Here is an 11,893-nt window from a genome sequence, read left to right on the forward strand (position 1 = left end):
AACCCATCGTCCGTCCGTCCTTCCATCCACGCGTCCCTCCATCACCGTCCATCCTCCATCTCTTCCCCCCTTTATCCGTCGTCTGTCCGTCGTCCGTCAGTCCGTCCGTCCGTCTGTCCGTCCCCCTCTCCTCCCCCCCTGCTCCCCTCGACCGCTGCCGCCCCTCCCCCCAGGGGGGTCAAGTGGGGCTCAGGGGACCCCGGCGTCCAGGGGACGCCCCACCCCCCCCGGCACCGGGGGTCTGGGGGACACCCGTGGGTGCCGGCGGGGACCCAGGGGTCCGGGGGGACACCCAGGGGTCCGGGGGACACCCGTGGGTGCCGGGGGGGGGACCTGGGGGTCCGGGGGGGGAAACCCAGGGGTCCGGGGGACACCGAGGGGTCCAGGGGACACCCATGGGTGCCGGGGGGGACCCAGGGGTTGGGGGGGACCCCCAGGGGTCCAGGGGACACCCGTGGGTGCCGGGGGGGGGACCCAGGGGTCGGAGGGGGACCCAGGGGTCCAGGGGACACCCGTGGGTGCCGGGGGGACCCGGGGGTCCGGGCTCGGCGGAGCCCCGTGTGATGCTGGGGGGGTGGGGGGAGGGGAGGGTCCTCGCACGAGGCCCCGGGCGGCAGCGGGCGTGCGACGGCCTTGCACGCGGGGGTGACAGCGGGACGCGGGGGTCCCCTCCCTGCCTGTCCGTCTGTCTGTCCGTCGGGGCGGGGCCAAGGGCTTGCAGTGGGCGAGGGCGGGGCAAGGGGCGGGGCTCGCACGGGGCCCCGGGGCACACGCGCGTGCGCAGAGCGGGCGGGAGCGTGTGCCGCAGGGCGGGGGACACGCGTGTGCGGGCGTGTGAGGGGCAGGGCCGCGTGCGAGGGGGCGGGGGGGCGCGGGCGCGCGGGGGCGTGCAAGGGGCGGCTGCGGTTGTGGGGCACGTGTGAGGCTGCGTGCGCACGGCCGTGTGCGTGTGCACATGTGTGTGTGTGCAGGCGTGCGAGCAGCTGCTGCTCGTGTGCAAACACTTGTGCATGCGTGTGGGCAGCCGTGCACGCATGGGCATGTGTGTGCACGTGTGCATGTGCAGGTGTGTGAGCAGCTGCTGCTCGTGTGCATGCGCTTGTGCATGCGTGTGAGCAGCCGTGCACGCATGGGCATGTGTGTGTGTGCACGTGTGCATGTGCAGGCGTGGGAGCAGCTGCTGCTCATGTGCACGCACTTGTGCATGCGTGTGAGCAGCCGTGTGTGTGTGTGTGCACGTGTGCGTGTGCAGGCGTGCGAGCAGCTGCTGCTCATGTGCACGCACTTGTGCATGCGTGTGAGCAGCCGTGCGTGTGTGCGTGTGTGTGTGCATGTGTGCATGTGCAGGCGTGCGAGCAGCTGCTGCTCATGTGCACGCACTTGTGCATGCGTGTGAGCAGCTGTGTGTGTGTGTGTGCACGTGTGCGTGTGCAGGCGTGCGAGCAGCTGTTGCTCGTGTGCACACACTTGTGCATGCGTGTGAGCAGCCGTGTGCGCGTGACCGTGTGCGCGTGGGTGTGGCCACGTGCCGTCCTGTGTGCACAAGCGTGTGCGTGAGCCTGCGTGTGTGTGAGCCGCCGTTTTGCACGTGTGTGTGCGGGTACAGCCGTGTGCGTGTGCACGTGCGTGCAGCTGAGCGCGTTCCCGTGCGCGCAAGCGTGTGCGGCTCTTTGCACGTCTGCGCGCCCGCGTGAGCGGGTGTGAGCACACGCGTGTGCCCCGGCTCCCCCTGTGCGCGCGAGGGGGTTCACGGCCGCCACGGGGGGGTGGGGGGTGGCCGCGGGGGGGTGGGCGTGCCCCGGGCGGGCGTGCGAGGCCGTGTCGCACGCGCACGTGCCCGGGGCGCCCCCGCGGAGGAGCACCCACCTGTGCCGGGCTCACACTCCTCCAGGTCCTCGTCGTCGCTCGGGCACTCGGCCGAGGCCACCAGCAGGTCGTCCGTGTTCTGGGGGGCGGGGGGTCACCCGGGCGCCGGGGCCCCCCTGCCCCTCCCCCACATGGGGGGACCCCCGGCACCCCCCAGCCCCGGGGACCCCCAGGACCCCCAGTGCCCGGGGACCCCCAGCACCCCCCAGCCCCTGGGGGACGCCTGACACCCCCAGCCCCGGGGACCCCCAGGACCCCCAGCGCCCAGGGACCCCCAGCACCTCCCAGCCCCTGGGGGACCCCTGACACCCCCAGCCCCTGGGGAGACCCCTGACACCCCCAGCCCCTGGGGACCCCCAGCACCCCCCAGCCCCTGGGGGACTCCTGACATCCCCCAGCCCCCGGGGACCCCTGACACCCCCAGCCCCTGGGGAGACCCCTGACACCCCCAGCCCCTGGGGACACCCAGCACCCCCCAGCCCCTGGGGGACCCCTGACACCCCCAGCCCCTGGGGGACCCCTGACATCCCTCAGCCCCTGGGGACCCCCAGCACCCCCCAGCCCCTGGGGGACCCCTGACACCCCCAGCCCCTGGGGGACCCCTGACATCCCCCAGCACCCTGGGACCCCCAACACCCCCATCCCCCTGGGACCCCCAGGCCCCCCCCGAAGGGCCCCCCCGTCCCCCCCCGTACCTGCGCGACGGTATCGCGGAGGGTGGGCGACCGCCCGCGGCGGGTGGTGGTGGTGGCCATGGTGGTGGTGGTCTCCATGATGGTGGTGGCCATGTCGGGAGGGGCGGGCGTGGCGCCGGGCGGGGCGGGGGGCGGGGGGGGCTCGCCCACCAGCCGCAGGTCCCCCTCCAGCCGCACCCGCGGGTGCCCCTCGGCCGCCAGCGCCAGCAGCTTCAGCCCGTTGTAGTAGAGCCCCGAGAGCTGCCCCTGGAAGGGGCGGCCGCGGTCCCGGCCCCCCACCCGCACGGCCGCCTGGCTGTTGAAGATGGTCAGCTGGCGGCCTGGGGGGACAGAGCGTGTCACGCGCGCGGGCGGGGCACGGGCGCGGCGCGCGCGGCGCACGAGGGCTGCGCGGCGTCGCACGAGGAGCAGCCGTGCGCCCCGCCGCCCCCCCCCGCCATGCCTCTCTCCCCTCCCCCCATCTCCCCTCCCCCCCCCGGGCGGGGGCAGTTAAAGGGACCCCAACGCCCTCCCGGCCCCTTTAACCCTCTGAGCTGCGCCGGGGGCTCAGTTTGGGCTCAATTCAGCCGCTTTTGGTTCATTTGGGGCTGGGGGGGCGGGGGGAGGGGCCCTGCCCGAGCGGGGCCGGGGCGTGCGAGGGCGTGCGAGGGCGTGCGAGGGCGGGGGGGCGGCTGGTGCACGGCCGGCTCCTGTGCACGCACGGCCCTCGTGCACACACGGCCCTCGTGCACGCACGGCACTCGTACACACACGGCCCTCGTGCACGCACGGCACTCGTACACGCACAGCCCTCGTGCACGCACGGCCCTCGTGCAAACACGGCCCTCGTGCACGCACGGCACTCATGCACGCATGGCCCTCGTGCACACACGGCACTCGTACACACACGACACTTGTGCACATGGCCCTCGTGCACACACGGCCCCCGTGCACACACGACACGTGCGCACGTGGCCCTCACGCACACACGACACTCGTGCACACACGGCCCTCGTGCACACACAGCACTCGTGCACACACGGCCCTCGTGCACACACGGCCCTCGTGCACACACAGCACTCGTGCACACACGGCCCTCGTGCACACACGACACTCATGCACACACGGCCCTCGTGCACACGTGGTCCTCATGCACACACGACACTCATGCACGCATGGCCCTCGTGCACACACAGCACTCGTGCATGCGTGGCCCTCGTGCACACACAACACTCGTGCACACACGGCCCTCGTGCACGCATGGCACTCATGCACGCATGGCCCTCGTGCACACACGACACTCGTGCACATGGCCCTCGTGCACACACGGCCCTCGTGCACACACGACACTCGTGCACATGGCCCTCGTGCACGCATGGCCCTCGTGCACACACGGCCCTCGTGCACACACGACACTCGTGCACATGGCCCTCGTGCACACACGGCCCTCGTGCACGCACGGCCCTCGTGCACACACAACACTCATGCACGCATGGCCCTCGTGCACACACGGCCCTCGTGCACACACGACACTGGTGCACACGGCCCTCGTGCACACACGGCCCTCGTGCACACACAACACTCATGCACGCATGGCCCTCGTGCACACACGGCCCTCGTGCACACACGACACTCGTGCACACACGGCCCTCGTGCACGCACGGCCCTCGTGCAGCCACGGCCCCTCACACGCTTGCCACACTCGCGCGCTCACGGCCCCCGTGCACGCCCCGACCCCGCCCCGCCGGCGTCGCTCGTCACCGGGCCAATTAGTGTGGCTAATTAGTGCGGTTATTATGCGGGTTTTAGCTGGTTTATGCTGGTTTAGGGCGGGGGCGGCAGCACTCCAGGGTTAAAGCGCGGTTTAGGGGGCGGTTAGGTGCGTTAGCGTCCCTTTAACCAGGCGGTTAACGAGGGTTAACGAGGGTTAACGAGGGCTAAGGGGGGTGCAGAGGCCCCGCCCGGACGCCTGGGTCCCGGACAACGAGGTCCTCGGTACGGGCCCGGACGCCGGGGTCCCCAAATCTTGGGTGCTCAAACACCCGGGTCCCCGGATCTGTGGGTGCTCGGACGCCGGGGTCCCCAAATCTTGGGTGCTCGGACGCCCGGGTCCCCGGATCTGTGGGTGCTCACACGGGGGACCCCAGATCTCTGGGTGCTCCACACGCGGGTCCCCAGATCTGTGGGTGCTCACATGGGGGTCCCCAGATCTGTGGGTGCTCACATGGGGGGTCCCCAGATCTCTGGGAGCTCCACACGGGGGTCCCCAGATCTGTGGGTGCTCACACGGGGGTCCCCAGATCTGCGGGTGCTCACATGGGGGTCCCCAGATCTCTGGGAGCTCCACACGGGGGTCCCCAGATCTGTGGGTGCTCACATGGGGGACCCCAGATCTGTGGGTGCTCACATGGGGGTCCCCAGATCTCTGGGAGCTCCACACGGGGGTCCCCAGATCTGCGGGTGCTCACATGGGGGTCCCCAGATCTGTGGGTGCTCACATGGGGGTCCCCAGATCTCTGGGAGCTCCACACGGGGGTCCCGGACGCCTGGGTCCGCCGGCGGGTGGTCCCGGGCGTGGGGCGGGGCGGGGCGGGGGGGTGCTCGTTAGGGCGGCGCTGACGAGTTACCTTTGTCGAGCAGCCACTCATCGACCACCCGCCCCAGGCGGTAGGGGATGCGCTGCCGCGCCAGCGCCAGCCGCTCGCTGTCCCCGCTGCCTTCGGAGGGAGGAGAAGAGGGTTACGGCGCGCGGCACCGCGGCGCGGCACGGCCGGCGGCACCGGGGCCGGCGGGGGGGCTGGCGGTGGCACCGGCGGTGGCATCAGCACGGCGCGGCTGTTGGCGGGGCCGGTGGCAGCACCGTGGTGGGACCGCAGCGTCACCGCCGGCGTCACCGGCAGCACCGTGGTGTGGCCACGGCGTCACCATTTGCATCACCGGCAGCACCGTGGTGGGTCCGCGGCGTCACCGCCGGCGTCACTGTGGGTGTCACCGTGGTGGGACCGTCGGTGGCACCGCGGCACGACCAGGGCGTCACCATTGGCATCACCAGCAGCGTCGCCGCGGTGGGACCACGGCGTCACCGTTGTCGGCACCGCGGTGCGACCGTGACCTCACCTGGCATCGCCATCGCGTCGCCGTGATGTCACCACCGGCGTCACAGTCGGTGGCACGGCCACCGAGTCACCATTGGCGTCACCACGACATGACCATGGTGTCACCGCTGAAGTCTGTCACCGCTGAAGTCACCAGGCCGTGGCCGTGATGTCACCAGCGGCGTCACAGCCGGGGCGTGGCCGGGGCGTGGCCGTGTTCAGGGGGTTTATGCGGCGTTTAGGGGGGCGTTAGGGGGCGGGGGGGAGGGGCGGCGCGGGGGCGGGCGGGGCCGCCCGGGCGCCTGGGTCCCCTCGTGGCCGCGGTCGCGCCACGCTGCCCTTCGTTAGCGCCCTCGTTAGGGGCTCGGTGCCCTTAATTAGAGGAGGGGTGGCTCGTTAGCACGGGGGAGGGGGCATCCAGCGCGCACAGAGGGTGTGGGGGGGCCGCAGGGGGCCTATAGGTGGTATGGGGGGGATAGGGGGCCGATAGGGTGCTGCAGGGGTCTATAGGAGGCCTAAAGGGGGGTATAGGGGCTACGGGAGGCCTATAGGGAGGGCTATAGGGTGTCTGTGGGCACTATGGGGGGCCTGTAGGTGCTATGGGGTGCTATAGGGTGTCTCTAAGCGCTGTGGGGTCCCTATAGGGCACTATGGGGTGCTATAGGGTGTTTCTGGGTGCTATAGGGTGTCTGTAAGCCCTACAGGGTGCCTACAGGTGCTATGGGGTGTCTATAGATGCTATAGGGGTGCTATAGGGTGTCTCTAAGTGCTCTCGGGTGCCTATGGGTGCCATAGGGTCGCTATGGGGTGTCTGTAAGAGCTCCGGGGTGCCTACAGGTGCCATAGGGTGGCTCCAGGGCGCCTATGGGTGCCATAGGGTCGCTCTGGGGCGTCTCTAAGCACTCTGGCATGCCTGTGGGTGCTATAGGGTTGCTATAGGGTGTCTCTAAGCACTCCGGGGTGCCCATGGGTGCCATGGGGGTCTGCGGGTGCCTATGAGTGCCATAGGGGTCTGTGGGTGCCTATGGGTGCCACCGGGGTCTGTGGCGTGCCTATAGGTGCCATGGGGGTCTGCGGGTGCCTATGAGTGCCATGGGGGTCTGTGGCATGCCTATAGGTGCCGTGGGGGTCTGTGGGTGCCTATGAGTGCCATAGGGGTCTGTGGCGTGCCTATAGGTGCCGTGGGGGTCTGTGGGTGCCTATGGGTGCCATGGGGGTCTGCAGGTGCCTGTGGGTGCCTATAGGTGCCATAGGGGTCTGCGAGTGCCTATGGGTGCCGTAGGGGTCTGGGGGTGCCATAGGGGTCTGCGGGTGCCTGCAGGTGCCTATAGGTGCCATAGGGATTTGTGGGTGCCTGCGGGTGCCTATGGATGCCATAGGGGTCTGCGGGTGCCATAGGGATCTGCGGGTGCCTGCGGGAGCCTATAGGTGCCGTAGGGGTCTGGGGGACACCTGCGGGTGCCGTAGGGGTCTGGGGGCGCCCGTGGCGCCGGGGGCCCGCGGGGGGGGTGGTACCTGGGGGGTAGCGCTCGTGCAGGGGCCCCCCGTCCACCTGGAGGGTGGCGTTGCCGCCGCTGCGGGTGAAGCGGACGACGTGGAAGCGCCCGTCGCTGACGGCGGCGCCGCGCTCCTCCAGCGCGATGTCCTCGGTCCCCACGTTGAAGAGCACCCCCACGGCCCCCTGCGCCTGCGGGGGGCACCCGTGGGTCCCGGCCCCCGCCCCACGGACGGGGGGCCCCAGCTCCGCGCGCTAACGAGGGCAGCGGCTAACAGGGGGGGTCCTGCCCCCCCCCCAGACCCCTGGGACCCCCGGGGGGGGGGATGGAGCCATCGGAGCGGCTCGGTGGGACCCCCCGGCCCCCCCATTTCCCCCCCTTATGATTTGCAGGAAGCCCCCCAGCTCCCCCATAGCCCCCCATAGCCCCCCATTTCCCCCCTTTATCATGTGGAGCTGCAGGAAGCCCCCCAGCCCCCAAACCCCCCAGACAACCCCTCCAGCCCCCCCATAGCCCCCATACCTCCCCCAAGCCCCCCCAAACGCCCCCCCCCCGAGGACCCCCCATTTCTCCCCCTTACGATAAGGAGCTGCAGCAAGCCCCACCCCCCCCATACCCCCCCCCAATCCCCCCAGAGAACCCCCCCCCCACCCCCCCCAGCAGACCCCCTGCAGTCTCCCCTTACGATGTGGAGCTGCAGGAAGCCCCCAGCCCCCCCCAGAGGACGCCCCCGGCCCCCCCTTATGATGTGGAGCTGCAGGAAGCCCCCAGCCCCCCCAGAGGACCCCCCCGGCCCCCCCTTACGATGTGGAGCTGCAGGAAGCCCCCAGCCCCCCCCAGCCCCCCCAGAGGACCCCCCCGGCCCCCCCTTACGATGTGGAGCTGCAGGAAGCCCCCAGCCCCCCCAGCCCCCCCAGAGGACCCCCCCGGCCCCCCCTTACGATGTGGAGCTGCAGGAAGTCCCCCAGCCCCGCGGCGCTCTCCACCCGCAGCAGCACGGCGTCGCGCTGGTGGGTGCTGAAGCCCAGGGCCAGGCGGTCGGCGCGGGTGCTGGGCCGGTCGTTGGGGGGCCACGTGTAGGTGATCAGGGCCCCCCCCTTCCCGAAGATGTAGGTGGTGCCCGCTGCGGGGGGAGGGGGTCAGGGGGGGCGCCCGCGCCTCGCGCCAGGGCCCGGCCTCGCACGGGGGCTCGCCCTTGCACGGGGACTCGGCCTCGCACGAGGGCTCGGCCCACCCCCCGTGCCGGGCGCACACGCGTGCGCACACATGCGCACACACACACGCACACACGCACACGCACACACGCACACGCACCCACCCCCCCCGGGCTGTGCACGCACACACGCGTGTGCGAGGGCGCAGGCGCACCACGGGGACGTGCGAAGACGAGGGGGGGGGCACAGAGGCCCCCACACCCGTGGCAGCCCCCCCAAACCCAGCCCGGCCCCCCCAGACACTGCCCAGCACCCCCACATCAACCGCAGCGGCGGGGGGGGGGGGGGAGGAGGAGGAGGAGGAGGAGGGGGGGGAGGAGGAGGAAGGCCAGTCTAGGGGTCCCTGGGAGGAGGAAGAAGAGCAGGACGGGGCTTTGGGGTCCCCAGGAGCAGGAGGGGAGGAAGAGGAGGGTGAGGAGGAGGGGGCTGGGGGTTTTGGGGTCCCCACGAGGAGGAGGAGGACAGGTCTGGGGGTCCCCAGGAGGAAGAGGAGGAGGAGGATGGAGACTTCAGGGCCCCCACGAGCAGAAGATGAGGAAGAGGAGGAGGAGGAAGGCAGGTCTGGGGGTCCCCGCAAGCGGGAGGAGGAGGATGGGGGTTTTGGGGTTCCCATGAGCAGGAGGAAGAGGAGGAGGGGAGGAAGAGGAGCGGGCTGGGGGTTTGGGGTCCCTGTGAGCACAAGGGGAGGAGGAAGAGGAGCAGGAGGAAGGCAGGTCTGGGGGTCCCCCAAGCAGGAGAGGAGGAAGAAGAGGATGAGGAAGAGGAGGACGGGAGACCGGGGGGCCCCATGAGCAGGAGGGGAGGAAGAGGAGGGGAAAAGGAGAAGGAGGAAGGCTGGTCTTGGGGTCCCTGCGAGCAGGAGGATGAGGAAGGGAGGAAGAGGAGGAGGATGGCGGTTTTGGGGTCCCCACAAACAGGAGGGGAGGAAGAGGAGGATGGGGGTTTTGGGGTCCCCGTGAGCACAAGGGGAGGAAGAGGAGGGTGAGGAGGAAGGCTAGTCTGGAGGGTCCCCGTGAGAAGGAGGGGAGAAAGAGGAGGAAGAGGAGCAGGACAGGGGTTTTGGGGTCCCCATGAGCAGGAGGGGAGGAAGAAGAGGGTGAGGAAGAGCAGGATGGGGATTTGAGGTCCCTGGAAGCAGGAGGGGATGAAGAGGAGGAGGAGGAGAAGGGTTTTGGGGCCCCCGTGAGCACAAGAGGAGGGTGAGGAGGAGGAGGATGGGGGCTTCGGGGTGCCCCAGGAGGCAGAAGGGAGGAAGAGGAAGGGGAGGGTGAGGAGGAGGAAGGCCTGGGGGTCCCCAGGAGGAGGAGGAAGGCCAGTCTGGGGTCCCCAGGAGGAAGAGGAGGGTTTTGGAGTCCAGGAGGGGAGGAAGAGGAGCAGGACGGGGTTTTGGGGTCCCCCCCAGGAGCAGGAGGAGGAGGAGGAGGAGGAAGGCTGGTCTGGGGGTCCCCAGGAGAAGGAGGAGGAGGAAGAGGAGGAGGACGAAGGCCAGCCCAGGTCCCCGAGACAGACAAGGAGGAGGAGGAGGAGGAAGGCCGGCCTGGGTCCCCAAGGCAGATGAGGAGGAGGAGGAGGAGGAGGAGGAAGGCTGGTCTGGGGGTCCCCACGAGGAGGAGGAGGAGGAGGAGGAGGAGGAGGAAGGCTGGTCTGGGGGTCCCCAGGAGAAGGAGGAGGAGGAAGAGGAGGATGAAGGCCAGCCCAGGTCCCCGAGACAGACAAGGAGGAGGAGGAGGAGGAGGAAGGCCAGCCTGGGTCCCCAGGCAGATGAGGAGGAGGAGGAGGAGGAGGAGGAGGAAGGCTGGTCTGGGGGTCCCCACCAGCAGGATGAAGAAGAGGAGGAGAAGGAAGGAGGAGGAGGAGGAGGAGGAAGGCTGGTCTGGGGGTCCCCAGCAGGAGGAGGAGGAGGAAGGCTGGTCTGGGGGTCCCAGCAAGAGGAGGAGAGGAGGAGGAGGAGGAGGAGGAGGAGGAGGAGGAGGAGGAGGAGGAGGAAGGCTGGTCTGGGGGTCCCCAGGAGGAGGAGGAGGAGGAGGAAGGCTGGTCTGGGGGTCCCCAGCAGGAGGAGGAGGAGGAGGAGGAAGGCTGGTCTGGGGGTCCCCAGCAGGAGGAGGAGGAGGAGGAAGGCTGGTCTGGGGGTCCCCAGCAGGAGGAGGAGGAGGAGGAAGGCTGGTCTGGGGTCCCCAGCAGGAGGAGGAGGAGGAGGAAGGCTGGTCTGGGGGTCCCCAGCAGAGGAGGAGGAGGAGGAAGGCTGGTCTCAGGGTCCCCAGGAGGAGAGAGGAGGAAGGCTGGTCTGGGGGTCCCCAGCAGGAGGAGGAGGAGGAGGAGGAAGGCTGGTCTGGGGGTCCCCAGGAGGAGGAGGAGGAGGAGGAAGGCTGGTCTGGGGGTCCCCAGCAGGAGGAGGAGGAGGAGGAAGGCTGGTCTGGGGGTCCCCAGCAGGAGGAGGAGGAGGAGGAAGGCTGGTCTGGGGGTCCCCAGCAGGAGGAGGAGGAGGAGGAAGGCTGGTCTGGGGGTCCCCAGCAGGAGGGAGGAGGAGGAGGAAGGCTGGTCTCAGGGTCCCCAGGAGGAGGAGGAGGAGGAAGGCTGGTCTGGGGGTCCCCAGCAGGAGGAGGAGGAGGAGGAAGGCTGGTCTGGGGGTCCCCAGGAGGAGGAGGAGGAGGAGGAAGGCTGGTCTGGGGGTCCCAGCAGAGGAGGAGGAGGAGGAGCTCACCGTGGGCGCCGCGGGTGAGGAAGGGCGTGCGGTTGATGGCGATGGGGACGGTGCCGTGGCGGCTGTGGAAGTGGTGGACGTGGTGGGTGGTGGAGAGGCTGGAGGAGACCCTGGCCGGGCGCCCGGGGGCCGCCAGCACCCCCAGCGCCAGCAGCGCCAGCCCAGCGCCCCGGGGCCCCCCGGCCCCCCATCGGCCCCTCAGCGCCCCCCCGCCATCCGCCGGGCACCCCCAAACTGGGGGGCACCCCGGGAGGGGCAGCTGGGGTGGGGTGGGGGTGGGACCCGGGATGAGCCGCCCCGGGGGGGGGGGGAGCCCCCAAATGGGGGGGACAGTGAAGGGAGGGGGGTGCGCCCCAAAATGGGGGGGGACAGTGAAAGGAGGGGGTTCTGCCCAAAATGGGGGGGGGGACAGTGAAAGGAGGGGGGCTGCACCCCAAAATGGAGGGGGGGCAGTGAAGGGAGGGGGTTCCTGCCCCAAAATGGGGGGAACAGCAAAGGGAGGAGGGGTGCACCCCAAAATGGGGGGAGCAGCGAAGGGAGAGGGCTGCACCCCAAAATGGGCTACGGGGAGGACTGAGCCCCAAAATGGGGTCTAGGGGGGACTGCACCCCAAAATGTGGTTGGGGGGTGTTTGTGGCCCTGGGGGGACTGCACCCCAAAATGTGGCCCTGTGGGGGGGGGTTGTGGCCCCAAAATGTGGCTTGAGAGGGGATTGCACCCCAAAATGTGGGCCGGGGGGGGGGATTGCACCCTAAAATGGGGCTCGAGGGGGGAGATGTGCCCAAAATGGGGTCTGGGGGGGGTACTGCACCCCCAAAAGTGGTCGAGGGGGGTGGAGCCCCAAAAA

General features: G+C 70.1%; 1 protein-coding gene across 1 annotated transcript in view; it reads right to left on the reverse strand.

Moving 5' to 3' along the window:
- LOC142074495 (neurexin-2-beta-like) overlaps nucleotides 1-11,280 on the reverse strand; it is a gene marked incomplete at its 5' end in the record, with an annotated part of 16,796 nt that extends 5,516 nt beyond the window's left edge. The window contains 6 exons of the mRNA XM_075135145.1: nucleotides 1,867-1,945; nucleotides 2,562-2,881; nucleotides 5,168-5,257; nucleotides 7,151-7,322; nucleotides 8,073-8,254; nucleotides 11,047-11,280. Of these exons, the coding sequence (XP_074991246.1) occupies nucleotides 1,867-1,945; nucleotides 2,562-2,881; nucleotides 5,168-5,257; nucleotides 7,151-7,322; nucleotides 8,073-8,254; nucleotides 11,047-11,280 (1,077 nt within the window). The remainder of the gene's footprint in view (nucleotides 1-1,866; nucleotides 1,946-2,561; nucleotides 2,882-5,167; nucleotides 5,258-7,150; nucleotides 7,323-8,072; nucleotides 8,255-11,046) is intronic.
- Between the last annotated feature and the right edge of the window lie 613 nt (nucleotides 11,281-11,893).

This window comes from Calonectris borealis, chromosome 37, assembly GCF_964195595.1.
Source record: "Calonectris borealis chromosome 37, bCalBor7.hap1.2, whole genome shotgun sequence".
Classification (NCBI taxonomy): Eukaryota; Metazoa; Chordata; class Aves; order Procellariiformes; family Procellariidae; genus Calonectris; species Calonectris borealis.